At 35.9% G+C, this 11,910-nt stretch overlaps 1 protein-coding gene across 1 annotated transcript; it reads left to right on the top strand.

The window, feature by feature from the left end:
* The first annotated feature begins 10,977 nt into the window (after positions 1–10,977).
* Positions 10,978–11,706, top strand: LOC111900802 (probable transcription factor At2g01370). The gene has a single exon (XM_023896683.1). The coding sequence runs from the start codon at positions 10,978–10,980 to the stop codon at positions 11,704–11,706; it is 729 nt and encodes a 242-aa protein (XP_023752451.1).
* Positions 11,707–11,910: the final 204 nt, after the last annotated feature.

Here is an 11,910-nt window from a genome sequence, read left to right as displayed (position 1 = left end):
AGCCCATGTTATAGCAAGGTTGGATGATTTTTGGCCCTAAAAAAATATAAATATGATTTTTATGACCCATTATGTTAGATTAGGTTAATTATGGTCCAAAATGGTTCATATAATTAATCTATCTCATTCTAGGTCCAATATGGCCCAAAATATTGAATTAAATGGAAGTGGGTCCAATTAGAGCCTATTTAAGAGTTCTAAGCCCAAGATAGCCAAATTGGAAGCTTATTGGTCCATTGGGCCCAATAAGGAAGTCCTAGTCCAAAATGGACTTAAACAAGAACTTCCAGGGTTTCCAATTGCTTAATGACTATTTGAATTGCTTGCATGGGGTGTTTGATTGAAATTTTGCTGACATAGAGTATGCATCATACATGCTCTTATGTTTTTGATTCATAAATTGGTTTAAGTGTTGGTTACAAGGCACATAAATTCCTAATTGTGACATCAATGCACATCCGGTGTGAACCATCCTTTTTCTTGACCAAAATGATCGACACTCTCCACAGCGAGCTACTCGATCGAACAAACGCCTTCCCCAGCAGCTCCTGAAGCTGCGATGATAACTCCTGCATCTCTAATGGCACAAGGGGATTGGGTGCCTTGGCAATGGGCGCCGCTCTCGGAACTAAGCCGATGCGAAACTCCACCTGCCTCTCAGGAGGTAAACCCGACAACTCCTTGGGGAAAACGTTCGTGAACTCTTGTACTATCGGTACATCACTAACCAAACTCGGCCTCTCTGCGGCCACTCGTATATCCATCACATAGGCCACAAACCCTGAATCTGTTGTAGGCTCTGCCTCGCTCTAGTAGCCGAACAAAACACTGACCCAGAATGGGTACCCTCTCCATAAACCGTCAGTACTCCCCCACTAGGGCCTCATATGGCCACCAACAGATGCTCGCCGTCGATAACGGCTCCAAATCGGCTCAACCAGTCAATGCCCACGATGACACAGACCTCCCCCATCGCAATCGGTACCAGATCTATTAGGAACTCAAAGCTAAAGATCTTGAGTACACATCCTCGAATCACCTCAATAGCATATGCCGCTTGCTCATCAGCTATGGAAACTCGAAGAGGTTGACTCAACGCCTCTCGATGGATACTGATGGAAACTCGAAGCAGGTATAGAAATCACAAGAAACATACCTATGCATATCATAATATAAGCACAATATCTCAAACTCAGAATAAATAATGAGAGAATACATACCAGCCACGACATTGGGCGCTGCGTGGACCTCCTCCGCTATCAACTGGAAGGCTCTCTCGCGAGTCTTTAGTGCCTCGGCCTTCGCTACCTGGATCTCGGTAGCTCTGGCAACAAGTGCGAATCCCTGTGTTGATCCCCGCAGCAGCTAGAGCACATATTGTAGGTAATAATTTGTTGCTTGGGCACTTTGGTACCTAGATCTTTTATCATTTGAGATTTGGGGCGTTTTTGGTAAGATTAAGAGCTATTTCGAGTTAGAGGCTTAGATCTGAGGTTGCTTGTAACAGCCCGGATTCCCATGTATTATTTATTTATTTATTTTGGTAATTGGTGAGGGGACTCGTCGAGTTAGAGCCTAGACTCGCCGAGTATGTTCGCGGATTTGGACGCGGGTTCGCGTTCGGACTCGACGAGTCCAAGAGTGGACTCAGCGAGTCCACGCTGTTTAATGAAACCCTAATTTCTCGGGTTTGAGGCGTATTTAAAGGGCCTTATGGCCGTCATTTGCACTCATCAGTCCCCAGAGTGAAACCCTAGAGCGTTTGAGTGATTCAAGTGAGGGAAGGAGCCATTATTGATCTTGGAGTTGTTGTCTAGCAAGGAAAGAGGAGATCTAGCCAAGAGGAAGCAAGAGAGGGGTGGATTCTTGAAGATTTGAGGTCCAGAACATCACATCTGAGGTACAATCTCGAATCATTCTCTGTTATTGTGATGTTCATGTAGATTTAGGGCTTTTGGACCCATTTGTGGCTAGATCTAGTGTCCTCATGGTCCCATAGCGAGTTAAGGTCCTGGATCTGGACCCATAGAGGTCCAGAGCACCTCATTGCCAAAGCTTTATATGCATCCATGGAGGTTTTGGCTTGGGATCAATGTATTTGAGGCTAAAACACCATTCATGAGCTATTCAATGCTTGGTGAGCATCAAGACTTGGACTTTACGTGGTCAATAAGCTTTAGGAGACTGGATCTAGGAGTTAGTGAAGCGGATCTGACCTCAGAAGGTCGTTTGGGGATGTGCATGGAATGCACTCGCCGAGTCCATTTCCCAGACTCAGCGAGTTGGTGCGAGTTGTTCGTCGATTACAAACCAGGGGTTGAGTAACCGAGTCGGGTGAGTGACTCGGTGAGTCGGAAGAGATTCAGAAGGATCGGGTTCCCATAGGAACTCGGCGATTCAGGTTGACCGTTGACCGTTGACTGTTGACCGTTGACCAGTGTTGACTGGTTTGACTTCGTGGTATTAGCCAGCCATAGTCAAGTAGTATTAAGTAGAAATACACTTGTGTTGTAAGAGGACGATAGCTCGGGCGATCGAGCACTAGTGGTTGAGAGCTTTACGAGTTACCGAGACACGCGAGGTGAGTCTTATCACTATACATTACCTTGAGTGGTATTATGAGTTGACCAGAGGGTCTTATCTGCTATGTATGCGATTATGTGCTATTTATGAGATTGTATGCTATGTGTTATTTGTATGCTGTATGACTATATAGACCGGACCGGAGGGTCCAACGATTCAGAACGGGCCAGAGAGCCCAATGAGCTATGACTGGACCAGAGGGTCCGACGAGCTGCAGGACTGGAGGGTTCCGCTGAGACATCTTGACCAGAGGGTCGGGTTAGCCTCTAGTGGCGTATTTGTGGTATGTGGTATTTTGGGGAACTCACTAAGCATTTATGCTTGCAGTTGTTATGTTTGATATCTTAGGTACCATCGAGGACCGTGGGAAGACGACGGCTTGACACGTACACACACACTGATGGAGGTTTTTATGTGTAGAGATCTTGGGATTTGTTTTTGAAAACAGAATTGATTATGGATTTTGATTTGTGATGTGATACATTATGTGGTTTTGAAAATGAAAAATTATTTTGAAAATTTACGGTGTTACATTGCTACTTCAGATCTTGGCTTGTTATGGTCCATAATGTCATAAAGTTTCAGTATTTGAGTTGATGGTGAAGCCCATTTGTCCAAAACCCAAGCCCTAGTGTGTTTTAGGCCCAAATCTCAAAGGTTTCACGTAAAGTTCGCAGCTTTATGTGGGGGTTAGATCGTAGAGGGGTGGTTCTATGGATTTGAGCCCTTGCATGGCTCGAATAGCTTCTGAATGGGTTGAGAACTGGAAAGACTCGGCGAACCACGTGGGTGTAATCGACGAGTTGTATGAACATGTGCATGGACTCGGCGAGTTGGAAGAACAACTCGGTGAGTCTAATGAAGATTGCCTTGGACTCGGCGATTCAGGTCGTAGAACCCCAATCCCTTTCAGTTAAAGCCTTGGATTAGTGATTCGGTTGGGTACTCAGTGAGTTGGTCGAGGTGGAACTCAGAGATCGTTGAACTTGGCGAGTCTTGGGGCGACTCGGCGAGTCGACGGGGTGACTCGGCGAGTAGAGTCAACCAGGAAGGTTGACTTTGACTTGACTAAGAGTTGACCAGTTTGACTTCCAAGGGTATTTTGGTAATATTGGTATTTATGGAATTGGTTCTTTAGTAGTGTTTTTTGGTGAAGATCGTGTCTGTGGTCGGAGCAGCTTGGTTTTATCTTTTCAGTCGGCAGTTGCGAGGTGAGTTATCCTCCCTATATTGACATGGTCTACGGCACCAAGGCCGGCCCTTTATTGGATGGAAACCCGGGTATTGTTGCTATATTATTGATTTTCTAGATCTGCATCCTGGTATTTAGGATGGTATTATGTTAGTTACCCGGTTAAGGTCGGTATCCCGGTATATAGGGTAGTGTTATGCTAGTGACCGGTTAGGTTGGAATCCTGGTTAGGATGTTGATATGCTATGTGATCTGTTAGACTGTCTGTCTGGTTAAGGATTGTTATGTGATTAATTGATTTATGCGCACATGGTTGTTTGATTGGGGTTGGGTTGAGGCTGTGCTGCTTTGTGTTGTAGGCCAACATACCCAGCACGGACCGGATATTCCGAAGGCCCAGCGAGCGGTCCGGATAGGCTGAAGGCCCCAAGAGGGCGGAACAGACGTGCCGAGGCTCGGAGAGTGGACCAGGCCGACTGAAGGCCCGGTGCGGGCGGACTAGTCATACTGTAGACTCAGAGAGTAGACCACGTGGATTGAAGGCCTGGTGCGGGCGGACTAATCACACTGTAGACTCGATGTATATGGCTAGACTCGGAGGGTGGAGCAGGTGGACTGAAGGCCTGGTACGGCGGACCAGTCACACAGTAGACCCGATGCGGGCAGACTAGTCATACTGTAGACTCAGAGAGTGGACCAGGTGGATTGAAGGCCTGGTGCGGGCGGACCAATCACACTGTAGACTCGATGTATATGGCTAGACTCGGAGGGTGGAGCAGGTGGACTGAAGGCCCGGTGCGGCGGACCAGTCACACAGTAGACCCGATGTGCATGGTTGTTCTGTATTGTGATATGTTATGAGTATGGTTATATGCCGTTGGTATTTTAGGGGTAACTCACTAAACTTTTGGGCTGACAGTTCAGTGTTTTGTTTCATGTACTTCAGGAGATCGTGTCAAGGCGAAGGCGTGATCATACCGCTCCTCATGATTTATGATTATTGTGATATGGTTCTGGGAAATACTCTGATGTTTAAACTATTTTGAAAACAAATGTATGAACTTAATGGTTTTGAATGATTTAAAATGTTTAAAATTTGCTCGAATTTTATGGTCGTTACATCTGGTGTCCACCATTGTGGAACGTCTGTATTTTTCGTTTCAACCGCTATCGATTTTCTTTTCGTTTTTCTTTTCCTTTTCCCTCTCATACTACTTCACGCTTCCACTTCACCCGATGGTTTTGGTGTAGGTGGTGGTTGGGTGGTTGTTTGTTGTATCGAAACAAAAGTAGGGAAAATATTTTGTTGCAAATTTGGGTTGTGACCAAATAAATATTGTTGAATGTAAGGTGAGTTGAGAAATTGTAGTGGTGATGAAGCGTGATTGAAAGCGACGCCTTGGTATGAGATTTTTGGTGATCCTTGAGAGGATAAAATGTTGACATAATTTTCATAACCCGCAAATACGAGAGGCAATGTTGTGTTTGGTTGTGTGTTTGTTTTGATGATGGAGTGGGGTGTTTGGGTTTTGCTCTACTTTTTTCAATGAGAAAAAACTATTTATATAAGATATAGAGAGAATGAGAGAAATGTTAAAAAAAAATGAGTTAAAAAGAGTATTTATATAGATAAAAGAGTAAAACTATATATATATATATATATATATATATATATATATATATATATATATATATATATATATATATATATATATATATATATTAAATTTTAGTTTTGACCGTTTGCAACGGTCCAATAAATCAACGTTTAAATTAATCTTGCTTCAATCGGTGGTAACGAGCACGAGGTTCGCCATAACGAAAAACAACGGGAAAAGGGAGTGTGGGGGGGGGGGGGGGGGGGGGGGGGGGGGTTCCGGTTACCATGCCGTTATGGCGTGTCCACGTTACCCATAACGTACAAATGTTGGTCCATACCGTCTTGTCTGAAAATTGATACAAATTGGTAGAATTAAGGGTAAATAGAGAAAACAAATGGTTAATTATTATTTCTATTACCAAAACTGGACTAAAATATGATGTCGTTTGTGTATCAATCCTTAATTCTTTTTCTTTTTCTCTAAAACTAGTTTAAGAAAAGCTGCTTTACGAATAAATTATAAAAAAGTTGACTTAAATATTTTTACATGTATTTAAGAACATTCTTGGAGATAATGTAAGAAATGATGATACTATAGATTGCCATTATTTGTAATAGGACTACAAACCAAAGTGAGATATAAGAAGGGATAAAATTGAGGAATATAGAATTATACTTAACTCCAACCAAACAAATATTATTAAAATATTCTAAGAACCAAACGCCTCCAAATTGAACATCGTTTGCGTTATAAAAGATTGCATGTGAAAATATATTAAAAAAGATACTTGATATCCTTTAATTTTTTAGTTCATATTTATTTTATATTTAAAATATGATAATAAATTGCCCCTCCCTTAATTAGTGTTTAACAACACAAATACACACCAAAAAAGATACCGAGAGCGAGATTTGGCATTCCCGTAATTTGTGCAGAACCAAATCAACATAAAATATATATTATTTCATTAGGTTTAAATCGTAGGAACAACGGAAAACACTATTCATAACTAGATTTTATAATGACTAACTAAATATTTAAATATTTATGAAATGGATATTAATTTACAAATATTGAAAATTGTATGTATGTTTATGACTGTGTTTTAAAATAAATATATACATTATTATGAATATTCTGCAAATCAGCTTCGTTGTGCCTTGCGGATTTACTAATTTATTCACTTGTACAATCGCACACATGTCAAACTCCTAGGTTATAAACTGTATAATAAATGTTGAGAAAAACCGTTTATATAAAATACCAAAAAACACTTTTTAAATGCTTCTAAAACTTGTACACAAACTACAAACACTAGAAATCTAAAGAACAGTGAATTTTTTTGGATCAAAAGCTTTTGGTGTCCAACTTCTCTTGTACAAATAAAAATGTAACTAGTATAAAATTTTGTATGGGAAAAAAGTATATGAAATTTTTGTAGTGTCTAACTGAGATGGTTCCAAAATCTCATAAACCGTCTTTAACTCGTCAATTATAAGAAAATAATATTGTTCATAATATGAAATTGAGAGAAGGATTGTAAATACTATTTAATGAATTATCTAAAAATAAAATAAAGTAAAAAATACCAGAAATTAACTAACATTTTGTTGAAGTCTATGAGTTGATCAATATCATTCTTGATGAAAAAAACGACATTTTCAACAACCATGTCAAAAGGTTTATTTTTGCAAATTACACAACAATTATGATATTTAGATTGTTTGCGGTGTATTGATTTTTAATATGATAATTGATTTAAAATCTGCAATAGATAATCCATAAATAAAGGAAGAAAAGTCATGGCATTTTTGTTACAAGTGTGTTTAAATTGACAAGTTTTTTGAACACTTTGGCTTGGATTTTCCTTCCGTAAGATGAAGAAGAATACATAATTTGTAAAAAAAAACGGAAATCTCCCTATTCTAATAAAAAAATAGGTTAATCTTCTATTGACAAGTGTCATACAATTAAAACACCTCATTAATCTTATATATCTATTATAATGCCACTTGTCAATCTATTAATTAATAATTTCAAATTTCAAATTTTAAAATTTTTCACTCTAATTACATTAGACTAATAATTGATTCTTTTATTTAAATTTCAAATTTTAAATTTTCTCACTCTAATTATATTAGATTAATAACATTAGATTGGAAAATAAAATAAATTTAATACATATTATAAGATGATATAACTTCATGTATTTATTTAAATCAATGATTATAATTTTATATAACTAAAAAACTTTCTCTTAAATAATAATTTATTTAAAATAATTAATTAATAATTTTGACTTTTTATATGAAAATTTAATTAATTTTATAATCGTGGTTCTCACGGGTTATAAACTAGTAATTATATTAAATAAATAAGTACAAAAATAAACAAAGTATATTGTTTCTAAAATACCCCGTCAACAAAAAGTCAAACAAAAGAAAGTCAAAATTATGTCTTTTAAACCTAATCGACTAGATAAACTATTTAATGAATTATCTAAAAATAAAATAAGGTAAAAAATACCAGGAATTAACTAACATTTTGTTGAAGTCTATGAGTTGATCAATATCATTCTTCTTGAAAAAAAAGACATTTTCAACAACCTTGTCAAAAGGTTTATTTTTGCAAATTACAAAACAATTATGATATTTGGATTGTTTGCAATGTATTGATTTTTAATATGATTATCGATTTAAAATTTGCAATAGATAATCCATAAATAAAGAAGAAAAGTCATGGCATTTTTGTTACAAATGTGTTTAAATTGACAAGTTTTTTGAACACTTTGGCTTGGATTTTCCTTCCCTAAGATGAAGAAGAATATATCATTAGTAAAAAAAGGAAATAATCCCCTATCTTAATAAATAAGTAGAATAACGCCACCTGTCATTCTCCCAGCCCCCCAAAATACAGTTTTCCCGCTTCTTTTTTTTCAACTCTAATTACGTAAATGTCATTCAATTAAACTGAGCACAATAAATCCGGAAAAAACTAATATAAAAAAATGCAATCGAATAATTAAAATTAATAAAAGATTTGCAAATAATATGAAAATATTGGTTATTCAAGTTTCAAATTTCAAATACCCCATTTAATATGGAAGTTTGTTTATTATGATTGGAAATTAAATAATTTATAGTGATTAAATCCCAAAAAATCTGCCCCAATTTATGAAATACCAAAATATATACAAGTACATATCATCTATATGCTTCTTTTGTTTTCAGTATTCTGCTTCAGAGAGTTCTTCAATCCTTCCTGTTGGTATCAGGTTTACTGTATAATCATCCTCCGCCCTCTTAATTCTGCAACGCTTCCATAAACACATATCAGGTTAGTCTTTTCATAATAATTTGTAGTAATTATTTAACATTATGTTAAGACCGTTTTATTATTGTTAGAATAGAGAACCAGAAATCAAGATTACCAAAGTTTCTATGTTCTTCGTGATCTGATTTTTCAGTATTTGTCATGTTTTCAGAATATGACCGATCTTCTTCATAGTTTCTTTATTCTTCTTCCTCATCTTCTTCTTCTACCTATTTAGTTAAAAACACCATTTACCAAAACACGATTTAGCAATGTCAGATTTATTATTACAATTATACACCGATTAATGTTAAGATCGTTTTATTATTGTTAGAATAAGGAACCAGAAATCAAGATTACCAAAGTTTCTATGCTCTTCGTGATCTGAATTTTCAGGATTTGTCATGTTTTCAGAATATGAATAAAAAAAAAGATTCCCTTCAAATTCACAAGAAGACAATTTCTTTTGGTCGTATGTTTTGCAATGACTGTTAATAAAAGTCAAGGACAATCGTTATGAAAAGTTGGTTTGTTTCTCAAAGATCCAGTTTTTTCACATGGATAATTGTATGTTGTCTTATCTAGAGTTCAAAGCAGAAAATGATTAAAATTATTAATTTTAGATAAAGATGACAAACTCACGAATAAAACTTTCAATGTTGTTTATAAAGAAGTTTTTCAAAATTTGTAGCCAACTTTTTTGTAGCATATTTTATTCATTTTTAGCAAATCACACTTAATCCATCATATTATTTTATTTATTTATAATTACATATTGTTTTTTTATGTTAATTTCATTACACACATCGGTAATGCACCAAAAATAAGGTTTTTCAAAAATCTCAATTTCTAATTAAATACTTATGATTTAGTTTGTAATTAAATACTTACAAATCAAAAAGTTATTGAAAAATTCAATATTAAAATTCATAAATTATCAAAATTAATGACATTTTATTTTATTAATTAATTAATTTTTAAATTCAATTAAAAATCTACACCGGTGGATACCACGGGTTTTAACCTAGTTATATTAAATAAATAAGTACCATAATAATTAAAGTATATTGTTTCTAAAATACCCAGTCAACAAAAGTCAAACAAAAGAAAGTCAAAATTACATGTCTTTTAAACCTAATCGACTAGATAAACTAAAGATAACCAAGTCCCACGTCTCCTTCCCATTTCTTGCTTACACCAGCTTCTTCCTCGGTTAACTCTCACTCAGCCACACCAGGTGACTCGATTTCTTCAATTCTTGCTACTTATCTTAGTGCCAACTTACACTAAGATTTGGTTAAACCTTAAAAACGAAAATACTGAGCTCTAGTGTTGTTTGAGATTTTTAAGAGTATGTTTTCTTTCAGATTTTTTTGATTATCATAATCTTCAAATTATTAGATTGTTATCAGAACATCTTTACTTTTCACATGGACTTTACAGCAAAAAAAAAAAAAAAAAAAAAATTGGGAACTTGGACTATGAAAAAATCGAATTTTTACTTTTCAAATGGACTTTGAAAATTTGAATTTTTAGAGATAATCAAGAAACTGTCAAAATAGATAAAATATCAAGAAAAATTAACAAAGTTCTTACCTGCTGTTGTTTGATCTTTGTATTTATGTTTCCTGTGGTGGAAGAGATGAAGGAAACGAAAAAGTGACAAGTATAGAAAAGGGACGATGGAGATACTTATAATGAGAGTCAAAACATACACAAACCTTTGTCATACACAACCACAAACAAAAATGTTTGTGTTTATACCAAGAAATATAATAAGAAATTGAAATACGAACAAGAGGTAACAGGAAGAAGAGAACGAATAATTTTATATTTGTAGAATAGCTAACCTGTATCGATTTGAAAAATGTAAACGTATATGTATATAAGAATGGGAAGTCTAAACCCTATTTTTTTTTTTATATATATTTGAAATAGAAACTATCGTAATTTAAGAATGTTTAAATTAAGAACAGATTATACTTAACTTTTTTATTGTTATTAAACCGAATTCGAATTGATTAGCCTGATTTTTTGTGATAGAGTAAAATCATAATCTTAAATGGCGGACGAATCATGTTTCCATTTTAATTGAGTTCGAAATTTTTTTTCCAGATCACGTTCGTGATTTTCCTGCAATGTGAGTTGAAAGGACCAAAGATTTTGAGCGGGAAAAATAGGTTGAGCTCTTTTATTAGTATAGGAGAGGGGATATATATGAGATTGGAGTGTATATAAATAGCTTACATGCTCTAAAGATTTATATTTATTGAATTTCCTTCAAATAAAATGGCTGAAATTCATGATCTTGCTAACACCATAATCCCTTCATCTACAATATCCAACCCCCGAAAGAGGAAGCAATTGACTCGGACATCCAAAAAGGGAGAAGTTGAAGAGGATGACACGGAGTGGGTCCCTAGCCAACGAGAGACGGGTGCTATCACCAAACTTTGGAGTGATAATGATGAAATTTTTCTACTTGAAGCTTTGAGGAATAGCCATGACAAGTCTGATATGATCATGTTACATAGTATTACCATGGGATGTTTTGAAAGACCATTTTCCAAACTTCAGGTGAGTCGTAAGGTCCGAACTCTCAAGACTAAGTTCTTCAACACTTCAGAAGAGGTTTTGCCTGCAAGCACCCATGAAGCCAAGATTCGCGAGCTTTCCAGAGAGATTTGGGGTCAAACTCAAACTACAACTGTAGATGTTGGTCCTTTTTTGACACCAAGAGAGTTGGAGGCACGCTATCCACGTGTCAGTGCTAGTATAGATGATCTGCCCCCATATAACAAGATGACTGTGGAAGCAAAAAACGTGATAAGAGAATGCATGTGCTTTATTTCTCCAGAAGAGCTTCATGAGATCGAATATGAATGGGCTGATTATCGTGAAGGGGAGGTCATGAGTACTGCAAAACAGATGTCTCTCAGCAATAAAGAGTCCAAACTGCTTCAAAAGGGAAGACATGCTTATAACCTAGAGCATAGAGTTGTTTATCATTCTCACTAGCTATATATGTCATTTATTTAGGCTCTAGACAAGTTTTTTTTTTTTTTTTTTTTTTTCCTTTAGAGTATATGTTTGCTACATGATCTTTAGAATGGCAATTTGTGATCATGAGACATCACGCTGCAAGAGTTTGCAAGTGGAAATATTAATGCTTTCCCCTCATATATTAACTAAATATACAATACACTACTACAAAATTGATTA

This window comes from Lactuca sativa, chromosome 1 (genome assembly GCF_002870075.4).
Source record: "Lactuca sativa cultivar Salinas chromosome 1, Lsat_Salinas_v11, whole genome shotgun sequence".
NCBI lineage: Eukaryota > Viridiplantae > Streptophyta > Magnoliopsida > Asterales > Asteraceae > Lactuca > Lactuca sativa.
Note: the sequence above shows the minus strand (reverse complement) of the source record. Positions and strands in the feature narration are given on the sequence as shown.

Coding starts and splice junctions, on each gene's coding strand:
- LOC111900802 (XM_023896683.1), top strand. CDS start 10,978: ATGGCTGAAATTCATGATCTTGCTAACACCATAATCCCTTCATCTACA.